Source organism: Dreissena polymorpha, chromosome 7 (genome assembly GCF_020536995.1).
Source record: "Dreissena polymorpha isolate Duluth1 chromosome 7, UMN_Dpol_1.0, whole genome shotgun sequence".
Taxonomy (NCBI): domain Eukaryota; kingdom Metazoa; phylum Mollusca; class Bivalvia; order Myida; family Dreissenidae; genus Dreissena; species Dreissena polymorpha.
In genome coordinates this window covers 92,278,058-92,296,477 of record NC_068361.1, presented here as the reverse complement: position 1 = coordinate 92,296,477, position 18,420 = coordinate 92,278,058, and the positions used below count along the sequence as shown (strand labels likewise).

The 18,420-nt window shown below is 32.9% G+C and overlaps 1 protein-coding gene across 15 annotated transcripts in view; it reads right to left on the bottom strand.

The window, feature by feature from the left end:
• The window catches only part of LOC127837082 (neurogenic locus notch homolog protein 1-like), a 394,957-nt gene that overhangs the window by 330,718 nt on the left and 45,819 nt on the right, over window positions 1-18,420 (bottom strand). For 2 of the 15 annotated variants that reach the window (XM_052363900.1, XM_052363910.1), the window contains exon 1: window positions 13,419-13,439. The exons of the other annotated variants lie outside the window; for them this stretch is intronic. In XM_052363900.1, coding sequence (XP_052219860.1) covers window positions 13,419-13,424 — 6 coding nt within the window. In that variant the 5' untranslated portion in view covers window positions 13,425-13,439. Of the gene's footprint in view, window positions 1-13,418; window positions 13,440-18,420 lie in introns of those variants that run through there. 15 annotated transcript variants of the gene reach the window in all.

The following is an 18,420-nucleotide window of genomic DNA, read 5'->3' as shown; positions in this document are numbered from 1 at the left end:
AGCGAGCGTTAACATTATTGGGTTATCATCCTGAAACCATTTTACTGTTTCGAGTCACTGTGACATTGACCTTTGACCTAGTGACCTGAAAATCAATAGGGTTCATCTGCTAGTCATGATCCTTCGAAAACGAGAAAAATTGCCATATCTAGTCACGAGTCTTTTTTAAATAAATTGTTAAACAAGAGCTGTCACCATAGAATGACATAATTATGCCCCCTATGAACGGTTTGATAGAAGTTATAGCATTTTTCGAAACCGAAACACAGATTTCGAAACCTAAACGCGGACCCTAAGTTCAAGGTCAAGGTCACAGGGGTCAAAATGTTTGTGTGTATGGAAAGGCATTGTCCATATAAACATGCACACCAAATATGAAGGTTATATCTCAAGGGACATAGAAGTTATGAGCATTTTTCGAAACCTAAACGCAGATTTTGATACCTAAACGCAGACCATAAGTTCAAGGTCAAGGTCGCAAGGGTCAAAATTTGTGTGTGTATGGAAAGGCCTTGCCCATATACACATGCATACGAAATATAGAGGCTTTATCTCAAGGGACATAGAAGTTATGAGCATTTTTCGAAACCTCAACGCAAAGTGTGACGGAAAGATGGACAGTCCGATCACTATATGCCCCCTTTTCTTCAAAAAGGGGCATAAAAAACATAGCAAAAGGAAATTACAATCTTCGAACATAGAAATCATAAGCAATGTATGCATGATTGACAAATAAAGAAAACAAGAGCGTCAGAGGACAGCGCACTCGACTATTCGAGTTCTTGACAGTATAACATAAGACATCATGGGGAAATTAATCAAATTAATCAATAAGGTCAACGTTATTGTTCAGGTATATTTTCAACAATATATTGAGCATTTGTAAAGACATAAAACAAACTAATAAGATTATTTTTTTCAAGTTTGATAGCAATAGCTTGGGTGGGATGTTTGGATGGTCCTTTAAAAATAAAGTAAATAAACATTTGTTTCTTTTTTTAAACCATATTTCAAAGAAAAGAAAAAAATGTGGGTTGGGTAGGGGGGAGGGTTTAGCGGGGGTATAATGTGGGGCGTGGTCATTTATTAGAAAGTCTTTCAAAAATCTTAAAGGAAAACAATTTTATTTATTTTGTTTGGGGGGGGGGGGTGCAGGGATTCTGAGTTGGGGCTTGGGGTATTGTTTTGTTTGGGTGGAGTCCATTGTGGTATTCAGGTAAGTGTCGTATTGTCAAATTATGAATAAAATCTTATCATACATTAAGAAGTTATGGAAATTTAACTAAAATTTATTCTTGTGACCTTGAGAGTCAAGGCATTCAACGGTTGAGGTACAATTTAACTTGCCAGGTACAGTACCCTCGTGGTATTAAGAAAGTATTTGAAGTTTGAAAGCAATAGCTTTGATACTTTAGAGGTCAAGTAGATCTAAACACAAAATTAAAGAACATATTCAGTTACTTAGACGAAAAAAGGCCATAATTCTTACACAATGCTTGATACAGTTGTCTGCTCTTGTTTATAGATTGGGGTCATGTTGTTAAAACAGTTTGCAAAATATGAAAGCAATATGTCAAGGGATATTGAAAATATTTAAGGTGGTACGCAAACTTTAACATAGATTTATCAATAATATGCATATTCTAAATGGAGAAGGGCCATAATTTTACAAAATACTTCATACAGTTGTCTGTTTTTGTTTATAGATTGGGGTCATGTTGTTAAAGAATTTTGCACAATATGAAAGCAATAGGTCAAGGGACATTAAAAATATTTGAGGTGGTACGCAAACTTTAACATAGATTTAACAATAATATGCATATTCTAAGTGGAAAAAGGGCCATAATTTTTACAAAATGGTTGATACAGTTGTCTGCTCTTATTTAAAGGTTGGGGTCATGTTGGTAAAGAAGTATGCAAAATATTAAAGCAATATGTCAAGGGACATAGGAAATATTTGGGGTTGTACGCAATCTTTAACATTAATAATATGCATATTCGAAGTGAAAAAAGGGCCATAATTCATACAAAATGCTTGATTCAGTTGTCTGCTCTTGTTTAAAGGTTTGGGTCATGTTGGTAAAGAAGTATGCAAAATATTAAAGCAATATGTCAATGGACATAGGAAATATTTGGGGTGGTACGCAAACTTTAACATTAATACTAATAGTATGCATATTCTAAGTGTACAAAGGGCCATAATTCTACAAAATGCTTGATACAGTTGTCTGCTCTTGTTTAAAGGTTGGGGTCATGTTGGTAACGAAGTATGCAAAATATTTACCCCCTAAGCAATATGTCAAGGCACATAGGAAATATTTGGGTTGGTACGCAAACTTTAACATTTGTACGCTCACGCTCACGCCGACGCCGGGTGAGTAGGATAGCTCCACTATATATATTTCATATATGAATTATAGGCTTTATAATAATAAGCTAAAAATGGGGGTCATCAGTGAAAACGATAAGTTCCCGCTTAACATTCAAGGTTACCCCCCTTTTCCAGAAACGCCATACTGAATTTGAGATTTTTATATGTGAGCATTAAGATGAGCTAAATGTTAAAAAATTATTATAAATAGATAAAAAAAGAGGAAAAGCCTATAATAAACCCATAAACATACATACATCTCATATATCATGTGTGAGATGGAGCCTACTCAGTGCAGTAAGATTTGCTGACCTTGTTTGAAATTGCACGTGAAATGCGTTCTTCTATAAATAAGACTTGAAAATGTTACAGGGAAATTAGAACATTAATAATTAAGTAACAAGGCACATATAATCATTCAATCAAACACGTTTAAAGGAAAATAGATTTATCAATGTATCAATGACTAGTGATACTAGTGATATTAAACATTAAACTTATTATGACAAACAAAACAAATACACGATTGTCATGGTAGTTCTTTGAAGATCTTCGACAGGTTGGAATAAGTGTCTCCAAAAGACGCTTGGCATTGGTGACCCTGGGCTGACCGTCAAAGTTATTCATTATAAAAATGTTCTTGAGACCATCGCGTTCAAAGATCATTTTAAGATGCATAAGGATGAGTCCAGAGCCAGCTATAATATTTATGTTGTTGCAGCATTGGTCACATGACTGTAAACAAGAACACTCAGTGACCGCAAGTTCCTAGCTTTTTTACGGGTTGAATTTGAGTCCATAATCCGTCTGGTTTCATTTTCCTCCTGCACAGGTAATCAGCATACAATGTATCACTGAAATGTTGAAGTTGATATTTAGCTAGTACATGTACTTATATTCAGACAGGTTCATAAGATCATCAATAAGTTTCAGTCGAACACAATTATGCACAATTGCAAATTGTGTATGAATAATTTTAACCATTTGTATTTATTAAAATAAAAATATTTGGTCTTTTCTTATTAATTTGGCTTCAATAAGCCTTCTCAAAGTTGTTTCTATAAATTGACAACATTTTCTTCAAGTTATTTAACAAAATAATTATATACAGATGTCAAATACACAATCACTTGTATAGGAGTAAGAACTGATATTAGTGTTTCATGCGAAGTGTGAAATGATCCATTATGATATGCGTCATCGTTTTTATTTATTCAAACATTCACGACATAGCATGTCATTACTAGTATTTTATATGATAAACCCCTTTAAACTGGATTAATAAGTAAGTGTAAACACAGTAGGGATAATACATGTATTTGGTATTAACATTTGGATGAAGAATGTATATATACATTATTCATCCAAATGTTAATACCAAATACATGTAATATATACATTCTTCATCCAAATGTTAATACCAAATACATGTATTATCCCTACTGGATATGAAACTGACTATTAACGTTACATTTTATTTATTACTTAAAACATTGGTTCTACATTAACAATCACATAAATCAGTGAAATATCTACTTCGTTTCCATCTTATAAGCCTGTCTGCTATAAAGGAGATAGTTGAAACGTCCTTCCCGCATGTATTTCCATTTTCTTTAAGTTTAATTGATTATTGGAACATACAGTGTTGACAAAAAGTAATTAACCATTCCTGGACAACCAATGTTGTTGATCATTGCTGAAAAGATAATTAATGTGCAGCATTTTAATTTGAATAACCATAATACATAATTTAGGTGATCACACAAAAAGTATATCATTTTCAGAATTGTAATTTTTGTATTTGGGACATAATATACTTTTGTGTTGTTTGTTTGAGGAAAACATCAATACTCGGTCATAAAATTCAAATATGCTGTCCTTGATTTCCATGCATTAACAACACAACTTTTTCCTTACATGGCACATTTTCGGTATCGGGTCCGTTCGCCCTAGTTACACGTTCGCCCTGGGTCCGTTTGCCCTGGGTTCGTTCGCCCTATATTATCATTTCCATATCGGGGTATGAACACAATGTACACAATATAAAGTGCATCATTTATTATTTTATATATACGCTGTTTGGCGAACGGACCCAGGGCGAACAGGATTGAGGGGGAACAGGATTTAGGGCGAACAGAAATAAGGGCGAACGGACCCGGATTCCACATTTTCTTTTTCAAAATGAAAGCAAATATGAGCCTGATTATGTGGTAAAAATCACTGACAGGGTGCACTTTTCCTACAAAATCTACTTTACTCCAATTATGAATCATGCAACTGTTATACTTGAAAAAAAAGCAAAATCTATGTACCTTCCTGTTCCGAGCTTTGTGTTGACAGCAAAACAAGGCATTCCTTTCTTGAAAAGTTGAAGACTCTTCTTTACGTGATGGGTTTTGCCGTACGATAACCCGTTCACATGGCTACAGTCATCACACAAGCATAAATCCACTTTATCCCCTTCTACTTCTCGCCAACAATATAAAATGTTGTAATCGACACGGGCTCTAAACGTTGGTTTTATTCATATATTACGCGCACAGAAAAAGTTGATATTATGGTAGAAAAAAAAAAGATAATTTGCAAAGTGTAATGCAAGTGTTACATTTTTCGGATAAAATCAACAGTAAAGACAAAAAAGTTACTTTTTAAAGCATATTCATTAAAATCATAGGACATTCATTATTGCCTGTTAAATGTGAATATATTTCTATTTAAGTATTAAATAACACTGACAAACTTTAACAGTTTAAGCTGGAACGACAACTACTAAAATAAATACGCTTCATTATAACAAACAGTACGCTGGTTAATCTAAGTCAAACATAAATCATTGAAATAATATATACAATTTAAACCATCATTTGTTACAAAACTCAACTCAATAACGCTAAAAAATAACATAAAGAAGCATATATCCCAATATATTTATTAACAACATCATATTCAATTGCAATATCATTTTATTCTATACAATATATCAGTGTGACGAAACCTCCACTGCCCTCCTTCATAATATCAGTGTGACGAAACTGCATTGTGACGAAACCTCCATCACCCCTAAACGTTATTGTTCACAATGGTCAAAATTTTCAAGCGTTTCCAGGAATCGTTTTTTTTTGCATAAATATCAACACTGCCATGCATTAATTGACGTTTATCATTAACTCCAGTCACATTTATATGAACGATAATAACACTTTTATTAATCTTTCTCTTTCAACATAGCAAATTGCTTTTTCTTTAAACGATACAATGTCGGCCATATTTGTTGTCTTTGTATTTAGCGGATCCCATTGTGTCACACCGGTCTTACTGACAATAACGTAATGACGTCACCATTTATGTATAGAATGTAGCGGATCCTACATTTAGTATTTATAGAATATCAGCGCATTCCCGGATAACGTTCAGATTGACGGATATGTACGAAAGAAGGAGATATTGTACGAAGTTCATTAGAGTGCTAATACCTTAAAACATGTATCAGAAAAAATTCTTCGTACTGTCTCCGTAGACACTCGTATATTTTCGGCCTAGACCGTCAAGTGAGGAACTTATTCTCGCATGAATATGCAAACAATAATAAAAACTATGCCTTACCCAATGCTTAGGAATTTTGCTTCAATAATATATTTTTACACGTTTTGTGACACTGTCATGTTATATAGTGATGTTCTGTATTCACAATGCGGGTTATTGAGAACTTCTTTGCAGGGACCTATTTGTTTGTATCGGTCCCTCTTCTTCTGATTGCGCATGAATGACCGCCAAGTGGTAAATCGGACTTTTCCAAATTCATTCATTCGTGGTTGTTTTGGCAGCCAGCCAAGTCAGCTTTTTCTCAAAAAACGGTATTGAATACTATGGCCTAGGGGCTTCGCCCCAGGCCAAAAATGAGCTAACTCAATCGGACTGGCTCGGTCTTTTACACAGGTCGCAATTGTGAAGAATTTGTTCATAGTATGATACGTTAGACGAGCTGCTTCGTCAAAATTGAATACTGTTGAACCGATAATTTATCTTATCATATTGCATTTCTATGTAGTGCGTGTTTTTTCTCTGTAAATCAATCGTTTTACTCGTTGAAAATATGTTCATGTTATAATCCTAGAAGAGTGTATGCCGAATGAATTCTCTTTTACGTATTAATAAAATTAATTTATGAAATAACAACAACAACATCAAAAACAAAACAACACCATCACAACAGTATAATCTGAACAATTATTGAACAAGTCCGTATATATAGAGAATAATAGGTTGGTGAGGTGGATGGAGAATGGTTATCTGGCGGAGGAATTTATCGGGTCAGCCGAATTCTATTTATCATGTTACATTTCTTTCTTTTTATTGAATGCTTTTGTTTACCGTTTATTTACATTGTACAGGACTTTAACTGGAGGGTTTCGCTGGAATAATGACGTCATTTCGTCAAAATAATGACTTAAAAAACAGCGACTGACGGATATCCGAGGTGACAGGTCACGTGGTCAACTAGCCTTATATATTTTGGGTTATTAGGTTATCTGGTTATCATGCTGATTTAAAGGCATGTTACAAGATAAATATGCCGATTTACTTAAGAACATTAAATGACAAATAGTTGATATATAGTGAATAAATAAGGTGAAAACGGTGCAATGCCTTTTGAAGTGTACATAAACGCACGTTACAACTTTAAATGATTTTGCATAATTGGTTATCACCCTTTGTAATATTTTAAAAACAAAATTATGGGCATATGCTATTATCTCATTTATGTCGGTCAATAGCGATACATCGCTAATGTTATACTTGTTATGTACAAACCGACTTTAAATAAAATTTGTATTTGTATTCCCCACTCAGCTTCTTAAAAAAGTCGCCTTTTATCTCAGGTACCGGATGCGGAGTATTAGCAGGTTGAAGAAGCTTAAGCTCCTACGTTTACAACCACACACATGCACATTCCAATTCGTCTCCATGTTAAGTCCATTTTTTTTAAAGCGACTCATACAATAGCACTGGCATGCATACTGTTATATTACTTGATGTTAAATTGCTTTCTTCTACATTGCTTGGTCTTTAATTGCGGGGAAATTATAAAAGGAATACATGATTTGAATATCATTTGGAAACAAATCCATACCACAAACGTGTATACAAGAATGGTTTTCAGTAGTCGATTATATAAATCTGGAATATTCTTATCTAGCGGATAAGCTTTGGTTATCTTCAATTTTAGGATATCTTTTGTGGTAAGCGATTGTTTAAAAAAATAGATATTTGAACAGGTGCTTCTTTTGGTAAAGTTTTGGATAACATTTAGCTAAGGTTTTTGACTTTGGTTATCTTTATCCGAAGAAGATTATCTTTTGGATTGGCTGAAGTTATCCATATTTATACAATTAGCGACAGGTAATTTTTTTAACGTTTAAACTCGCTCTCCAAATTAAGTAACCACACTTGGTATTTTATCTCATTTGCAAATGCATCTTAAACAAGTTATTCTAATAAAAAAATCAGGCGTCACCAGAGGCTTCACGAGTTTCGAGTGACTTTATAAAAACCAAGCCAGATATCAATAACAACGGTTGCACCATTATTAATAACAATATCGCTATGTATCATACCACTATATGGATATATGCCTGATATGACGTTGCATGATACATTTTTGGATACCATGTTCAAAAGGCAGTTCATATATCAGTCCATGCGTCGTGGAATATCATATTACTAAGATTTAACCAATGAGCTGTGTTTTATTGTATTAATGAATCAGTATCATCAAAGCAAATAATTTGAAACAAAGATATAGTACATTTTATCATCAACATAAATGGTAAGCAACACATTTTCCAAATATTAAGAATGAGTGTGTACATGCTCATGTCAGATTACTTTTTTGGACACGCCTTCCTATGCAAGTGTCCAGAGACACCATTTTCAGCACCAAAGGTAAATAGACGAAAACATAAGAAAAATTAAGAAAAACAATGAAATAGGTATACAAAAAACAACAAAACAAAATCGTTTATTGATGAGTATTTTTTATACTATATCGAATGTTTACATATGTTTACACAAAAACATAAACCTTCCCTCCAATGTCAGTTTTCGGCTATTTATAGCTTGCAAATCATTTTGATATTCGGACAGCCAATCAGAATCCACGGCTCAACAAGAACCACTATTTTAAAGATGGCGGTTTGACACAGTCAACATAATCGATTATTTTGATGTAAACAGAGAATAAATATTTGAAAGAGCCTATTTTGAACGTTTCTGGTCTCCATTATTGTTCCATGAGCCAGATACATAGATACAGGCTATAGCTAATTAACATACCCAAGGGTTACTCATAACATAGATGCAGACAGCCCGCACATTCAGTCTCTTGTATGTATTGCTTGGAGTAACATCATTATTAGTAGTTGTAAAGTTAAGCTTCATTAGAATGCTATTAAATATATAACCTCACACTTGTGTTGTTATTGAGTCATTTGACAATATACATTTGTATTACAAACCTCTGCACTACAATAAGATAACATTAGAACAATTATAAAGACGTATTTTTATGGATACGAGCAATTCACATTGCGTAGCATCATGGGAAGCATTGAGCGAAAACGTCACAAGTCAAAATGTGCAGCTCCATGAGATACACATCATGCTTAATATCAAGTTGGTATCTTCAATATTGCAAAAGTTATGGCAAATGGTAAAGTTGACGCAAACAAAGTAACAAACCAACAAACAAACAGACAGGGCTAAACAATATGTCCCCCAGTATTGACTGGGGGACATAAAAATCTAGAGAAAGGCAAATATAATCACATTTTTTCAATTGTAATACAATATTTCATTAAATTGGCCGATGATTATTATGTATTGCATTTTAAACGTTTTCTGTTCACTATTGTTGTTATAAACAAAACAAACACAATTTCTGATCAAAAAAGTTTTGATCAGTTCGCATCCACAATTTTGTCCGAATAAGTTTTACAATTTAAGCATCCGATAAGGCTGCAGCAGCTCTAGGTTTGTCACCTTAGAATAAAGTAACAAATAAGTATCATTATTTCCTGCACATGCCACACAATTGATAGTTCTGATCTATTGTTCATAAGGCAAATAACACTTGCAAACATGTCGAAAACTGTGGCAATCGAGGCAGGTTTTGAGACGGCAGAATACATTTGCTCAGAAAACATTTATTTAAAGAATTAAGAAATTTAAATATTGCATCAACTGAAATAATGCAAATAAACATGACCAAAAAACGTTCAGTTCATCGTAAATTATAGCGACATTTCAAAACAAACGACGAAAACATTTTCAAACCTGTTGCCAACATGTTCAACTGGAACTCGCGAGTCATCGCCATCTGTGCCATGCACAACGTAAATCATTCAGGAACTACATATTCATTCCTCTCTTGTCAACACTGTATTCCTAAATAAAAATGTTTCTCCTCGCATTCCCTGCAGTTGCACATGTCATCTAACTAATAATGTAAGACAATGTTAACAAAGACAAATTGGATCGATCAGGTTCAACGGCGCAGTTTGCTGCATCTTCTAAGAAGGGAAGACATTTTTCTTCAGAACTATGTGCTGTTGAAACATAGCTCCAATATCCAACTTGATTGAAATAACAAGGGCGCATTAAGCGATCGAACATTATTTGTAGTACTGACAAATTGACGATTTAAAGTACTATTACTATTTTATATGATAAATTGTTGCATTTGCTATCTGAATTCCGTGCCATAATTTTATTCATGGCAATGAGCGTTTGTCAGATGTTTTGATGTGTGTCAAATAGGATGGAAATAGATGACTTGATTTAAGTAAAATACATCACAGTTATGGTAAGGATCATGTACTCCTAATGCATGTCGATGTTTATTTGTTTATTTCTCTTCGTATGTGCTTTCAAAATAAATGCTTCATGTAATCATGTCACTCAAGGTAATACCAAACAAAAATAAATTCATCTTTATCATGTTTGTAACTAAATTTTTTAATCGGACTTACATTTTTTATGGATGGAATCATTTACTCGATGTTAAAATCAAATATTGAGAAAGAAATTTGATTTTTGCAAATTGTGTAACCGTTTTTTTAAGTGTGCATCTTTGGTGCATATATACAGGAATACACACAAATTGAAGACATGAATTCAATAGACATTTATCTTTATTTATAAATGACAAACACACATTTCTTCTCCTACCCAATCTGTTTTTTCAATGACCATCATGGTGCTTTTTCAATGACCATCATGGTGCTTCAAAACGTAACCAAATGTATGGTTGTGGGTTATGATTGAAACTATTGTTATATATAGGAATATATAAGACCATATTTGTATGCACATGTTCAAGTAGATTGCTTAAAATTTTGAGGTCATCAACATTTGAATATATCCTTCAAACAGAATCGCCTTATGAAGCTTTCAGTATAGATAACAAGAGATAGAAAACCATAGAAAGGTTTATGATGCACCTACGGGGTAATTGAATACTTGTCTTGTTTAAAAAAAATTAAAACTGTTTCTTTAAAGGTAAGTAGGAACACTGCATATTAAATAGAATGAACTGCTTGAGAATATAAAGTTTCATAATCGAAGCACAAAAGTAACTATTTGTTCGTTTACCCAACTATATTCGTAATGTCCGTTATATTAACGGCAGCGTATGGACTATGTAACAGTCGATATATGTTTACTTTTGTTAAGCTAAAGGGTTTCTTTCGCATGTAAATTTTTTAAATATTGTCATAAGCGAGCATGATATGTTTAAGATTCGATAAACAGTCTGGTTTATATTAATATTTATCACACATCAAATAAAAAATATAAACAAGTAAATTAGACCGATCTGGGTTTTAAATAATATAAATGTATCTAAATAAATCATTGTACCTGAAATCAATTAGAGTCAACTGCTTAACAGACTGCTGGATGTGGGGAGGAAATTAATATGTTGACAAATCGTTTTCATGATCCCAAAGTGATTTATATTGCTAAAAATCCAATTAACTTATATAATAAATGGTTCAGACTTATCTGATAAGATACTTATTTTCATTGTCGTTATTGTCTTGGGAAAAATCAAATGGCACGATTTGTATAGACATTAACTAACCACCGCGCTTAAATTACTGGTAACGTGCCTAGCTCATTCATGTCCCTGTCGCTATTACACTCCACACTATAACGGTCCTTTCAAATCGCTATTTTGTATGTTTGAACTTTTTTTGAAGCATTTATCACCACACACGTTATAAAAGTTCCCAAAGCGAAGATTATGTGGCAGTGGTCCAATCGAAGTTTTGTTCCCAAAGATGTTATTGGTTGTCATAAATATTTTAACACGCTATTAGTGGTATCATAATCATATGTCTACGTAAAAAAATTCTGTACAATAAAATAAAATGATTACAATAATTTATCTCAAAATGTGTCAAATAATGTGCATTACATTACTTATCTTTCCTTATCTGAAACAATGCCAACAAAAGTCATATGGAATCGATCAGGCTTGTACTGAACGGCTTGCTGCAGCTGCAAAGTAGGACAGTCGTTGTCCGTCACAATCACGAGCTGTAACATTAGCCCACAACAGGGCGTAGGTTGCAAAATAATCGAAATAACATTAAAGAATTTTAGCGATCGAAATTTAGTAATAGTAGTGTATTTGTGTTGATTTACATTACTTTGACTGGTTTACATTTTCAGTTTCTTTAAATTGACATTTCGAGTGCGATGGCACATTTGTATTAATTGAAGTTTGTGTTTGTCAAAGTTTTGTCCTGTGTCAAACTGAATAGCTGTTGGTCAATTGAATAAAATGAAATCACAATTATAGTACGTATACTATCATGCAACAAAGGTGCATTTGTTTGTATCTCTTCGTGTTTACTTGCACAATAGATACTTTCCAAAATTATATATCACACGGTGTGTACTTACCAAAGATAAAAAGAACATCTTCATGTTGTACATGTAAGCGGAACTTAAAACCGCATATTAACCTTCTTGATAGATCAAACCAGTTTTTACCTATTTATAATGATAGTTTGAGAAAGATTTGGTTTATTAGTGAATTGTGTAACCGTCTTTTTAGAGTAGCAATTTTTAATTTTAAAATTTATGAGCCGCGCTCTGTGCAATGGTGTTTTTTTTGCATGTGCGTAAATTGTCGTCATAGATTAGACTGTGCGGATTGCACTAAACTTTCCGCCTAAACGTGATTTTTGCTAAGAATATACTTTATTGATACAAAAATATCAAAAAAGCGGCAAATATTGTCCCTGATTATCATGTACGGACTGCAGAGGCTTTTTTGGGACGACACTTTACGCACATGCATTGAACCCTCTTTTCACAGAGCACGGCCCATATGTAAATGTTGAAAGACGAATATAACCTTTAATCAGATGCTCCATACGAATGGTTCCAGTAAAAAAAAAATTAGAAAAATCAACGTTAAATAATGTTCAAAGATGTACTAACGAGGTAATTGAATATGCGTGTCGTTTTCAAATAACACAGCTTTGTAAGTTAAAGTAAATTAGGAAACGGATATTAAATGGACTCAACTGTTTCCATACAAGAACTTTCATATTTTAAGACCCTATATATATTTTTTAAACCAACTATATTCGGAAAGTCCGACATAATCAAAGAAGCTTATGGAGTATATAACCGTAAGTTTCCTTTCTTTAAGAGTTTATTTCGAAAGTAATCCAGTTCAATATCTTCCACAGTGTGCACGTTGTTAGCAAGACTCAAAAAACAATCTTGTTTATATTTGTAAAACACAAAAATACAAAAAGTCATTTTAACCAAATAAAACGAGACCAATGCATTGTCAAACAACATGTATATCAGGTTATCGTTATAGCTTTGCACTTGAAATCAATTAAAGTATAAATTGTCTTGCTTGGACTTGTAATTATCTAGTATATATTATATTTATTTGACATTGTTTATACTTTAAATAAGCTCAATTATTTTATGGACAACAGAATTAAAGAAAAACAAAACGTACCTCCATGTTGAGTGTTTCTACTGAACTGTCGTATAAAATTGATCGGCTAACAACATGGTTTCGGTAAGCATATGCAGAATTCATTTTGAAGAACCAATAAATGCCTTACTTATTCACAATAAAACAATGCGTTCATATAAACACACTTTGAATATCAATAGTAGTATGCACATGTTCATATTATCTATGGGAAAAGCGCGTATTGTTTCATCCGTAATGTAGCAGTTATCCTTTTTGTTATTTCCATTGACATACAATTCTTATTATTAGCATGAATAGCCAACAATTGTCGTATTTTAATAGCAACTGAGCCTTGATATGTATACCCGGTAGACGCGAAGTATTAACTGTGAACTTCATTTAGAGCGATACCAAATAAATCTTAGCGTCTCAAATGAAAAACCCTGATATTTGATCTTATATTCTATTTACAGATTTTGCAGCCCGGACAATGGATTATTAACCTTGCAATAAGAAAAAAAAGCCTAAATCGAAAATCATCTGATAACAAATCTCGGTTTACAGCTAGACACGTGGGTATCGTGCATATCGTCTGCAACAACGAAGAAAAAATTTCCTTTGTCCCAAACACCAACTACATTTTAAAACAAACTGCTTAATCAGTGTCCATTATGTGGGGACGAATTCTTTTATCTTACCAATATAAACTTCAAAAAAAAGATGGCGCCGTCCATGCCGAGGGAGTTATTTTCGCCGTTTTATACTATTTATTACTCTTTTTTTTAAATGACGCTCACTTTCCAGCCATATCAGTACAAATGTGATTAGCACTTATTTCGTATTAAATTAGGTTTATATATCCACTTTACTCCCCGCAAATTTTCTTAGTGGAGCCCTAATTAGGTCATCTGGCTTAGAAATTTCGCAGCGAGTAAAGTCAAGATAAAGAGCGAATATTACCATGGAAAAAACGCCAGTAACTCTTTGCTGACATGGCTGGAAAGTGAGCGGCATTTTAAAAAGTAATAAAAGAAATATAGGGTATAAAACGGCATAAAATACCTGCCCCTGCATGGACGTCGCCATCTTGATAATCACGTGATTACCCCCTCTGTAACATGATAATATCTTGATCGAGATTATTCAAACAATCAAGTGTTTTATACAAATAGCATTATATAAACACAATAAATTTCGGTAAATTTTCAGTTTCGGTTTCGTTTTCCATCAGTGCAGACGACATGCACTGCAGAAGATAACTTTTTATACGAATATTTAACAATAACTAAAGTAAACAGATAAAACAGATTGTACTTATTATGATGCATGTAAACGCCCGCCATTCTTTAAAACGACCCCATCTACATTTATATCTCCGTTTGTAGAGATATCTTTTTTGACTTTTAGATATTAGCTTATCTTATTGAAATTCTTTACAATTCTAAAGGCTAAGGTCAAACTATCCAGCCAAATATTTCTTAGGAACAACTACACGCTCTGAAGAGTTTAGCACATGATACTTATATTGATGTTAGAAAGCGAACACGTTTCATGAATTATAGTTATGAAAAAAGTAAATAAATCGAAGAAGCAACTCGTCAAATAACGATGAGAAACTCGTCAATTAACGAAGAAGCAACTATCAATTAACGAAGAAGCAACTCGTCATGTACACATTTTGTAAACGATGAACGATTCTAGAAACAGAGAACGTAAACCAACACCAGACAGCGAAAGAAAATATTTAAAAAATCTTTTGAAATACAGAATCATAACCGCGGTATCAGTAAGCTGTTTGAATTTTGCCCGATACATTCTTGCCATTTGATGACAGTCTACCACTTGGTCCAATATTTAAGGATTTAAGGGCACGATTTATTTCGAGTAAATTTATTCTTAAACCCATTGTAATGAGATTTCATATATTAATGTCTTGTCAAAGTGAAACTAATATTAAGGACCTAGCATCGTATATTAACCTTGCATTAGTTAGACGTAAGGGGTTACTTACGTGGTTGAGTAGCTACTTATCTTTTACCTACTATTCCAATATGTTCAATCTTAAACAATGCATGCTTGATAATGTTATGGGCACACATGCTTTTGTACATGTATATATGCAATTATGTTCCATAACTTGTGTCAGGGGGCGGTGTCTTGTATATCACAATAAACCTTTGTTGTTTTTGTTGGATATCACGAACGAGCCATCATGTATGAAGGGAATTTTAGGACGGAAATATCTGCAAGTAATTGGACAGTGTCTAAAAAGCCAGTGATAACATTCACCGTCGTACGTAATTTTGTTTACATATTTCATTGACAGGATTTTGAATATTAAAGTTAAAAAAAACACACTCACATCTTGTAATGCTATACGTATCTTTTTGTACGCTAACATTCCAACTAGTTACTGATTCTCAGCTTGCTAATATTTTCTCCAAAAATAAACTGTAAATAAAACAGTAAATGCTGATGATGGTACCAAAGTATTGGCAGTTTTTCTGGAAAAAAAATTTTGGTTAAAAACTAAAATTTGTATACAAACTAATGGTACTGTTATGGGTAGTCCTATGGAACCGTCTTATGCATCACGTTTTATGGGACAATTTGAGGAAGATTTTCTCACCAATATTTTTATTAAACCATATATTTTGCTTAGATAGTTGGAGTACATTTTTATAATATAGAATTGTTTTCAGATGATATAAAGACTCTAATTGATTCTTTAAGTAATGTTTATTCCTCTATACGATTTTCCCGAAGTTTATCTCAACAGTACGTATATCTCCTTGATGTATATATAGCAATACGTGCTTCAGACACTTTGGAATATGACCAGAGTATGCTTATCACAACATTAAGCGCATTAAGATTTAGGGGTTTATAATTATGTCTAAGTGCAAACTTAAGTCTGTGTAATTTATTTTGTCCTTAGTGATAAAAAGTATGCAGATTTCCATCCAAGTGTTTCTAATGGGAATATGGCGTGGTACTGTCGGGCAAAATTGTAGGCATAACTCAAGAACAGGCTGAACAATTTTTTAACCTGTCCAAAGCAAAACCAAAACAATGTTGCTATCGATTTTAAAACTGTGACTTAAGTGCGCCACGAAGTTGTTATGCTCATCAGTGCGATGATGCGTGTTTTTTTATTATTTTCTTTTGTGTAAATAACCAAATCAAATCGTAGCATTCCAGAATATTTTCGCGTTGATTTAAGCGTTAGAATTTACAAACTAAATAATAAAAAAGACGTTTTCTGGTTAGTCGTTTCTCACACGTTCATGGTTTGCCATCGCATTCCACTCGCGCTGCTGACACACCCTATAAACCCCTAAATCTTAATGCGCTTAATGTTGTGATAAGCATACTCTGGTCATATTCCAAAGCGATATTCCAAATCATATTCTTATAACCTTTTGCAAATATTAATATAGTTTGAATACTGATAGAATATCGATTTTATTTCACGAGTGATCATATAAAATATATATTTTTTATGATCACAAGTAAATTAAGATCGATATTCCATCGAATCCAACAAATTTTCTTTTTATTTTATGCTTTTTTCACCGTTTATTTACATTGTAACAGAGTTTAACAGGATAATTTCGCTTAGTTTATGACTTCATTTGGTCGAAAAAATGACGTCATTTCACAGTAAAACAGTGAAAAATATCGATATTTTTCACTGCTATTTTTCACTGTTTAAAACAGTGAACTACCAGTTGCATTATACTGATATTTCTCTATAAAACACCGGAAAGCATAAACTAATTTTTATTTTCTTACCAATGTTTTTATGTTTGACAATCACGTACATTTCGTGGTATCTTTTAGTAAGACTGGAAACTTAATGGATAAATCGTCTCTGAAATAATGTTAAAAGTGATGACTTATATGAACAAAAACAATATTATGATCATTTTATATGATTTCTATTATTCTACCATCTTTGTCAAACGAGCACTCGTGTTGGCGTTTAATTGCACTTTTCAAAAATATGACTACGATATTTCCAGTTGAAACAATTTACCGATTTTTCAGATCGCGGAGCAGATATAACGTAATCATATTAAGCTAGGATTAGTTTTAACTTATTTGCAAGTTGTATAATACCGTTCATAACATGTATAGATGTAAATGAATATGTGTGTCTGCTTCGCCTGTGATTTGAAAGAAGCAATATATTTTGTTTGCAACATTTTAAAATGCAAAGTTTCCTTTGTAGTAAACAGTGCCATCTAAAATCAATTGTTATCTTATATCATGTAATTTATAACCAATTATAATAAGGATTATGTACTGAGAAAGACGTTTATCAGAGGTTTACTCAGCGTGGAACAAAACACACTTGATCAACAGGGCAACGTTTGGGCATCATTTTGACTTAAGTTGCCTAATATCAAAACACTTCTGGTCGATTTTGTTCTGTTAACTTTTTTATATAATAAGCACAAGACACTGCGGCGAGGAAGGCAGCTTGAAAATTTAGCGAATATAACCAGTGATACCATGGTTTACATTTAGTATTGCAAATATGGCGAAAATGGTAAGCATCATATTACGATTCATATGTCATTAAAATAGGAATGGGTTTTCTCAAAATCTTAAGCGAGACTATACGATTTTGTCAAATATTTATGAATTTATATAAAACGTGTAAAAAAACTTATTATACATATATTTCAATATACATTAAAATACAAGTTAATAAAAACATAAGTCGAAAAATGCGTAATATGTCAGATATTTAATTCTGAAATAGAAAATGTTTGTAAAGTCGAATTCGCCAGCATGCATATCATGCATGTACGATGTGAATCTAAATTTAGTTTAACGGTTCATTTTAAATTCCTGCAACGAAATGTAATAATACGACACACGAACACTAACTCCGATCCTAATAAAAAGACGAATGCTTCGGTTATTGTAGGAAAACATGTACCATATATCTTCGTAAAAATCAGCTCTTGGCGCTAAATAAATTTTTTCTCTTTGATGCATTTGATGAAATTCGTCTTCAACGTATAATTTT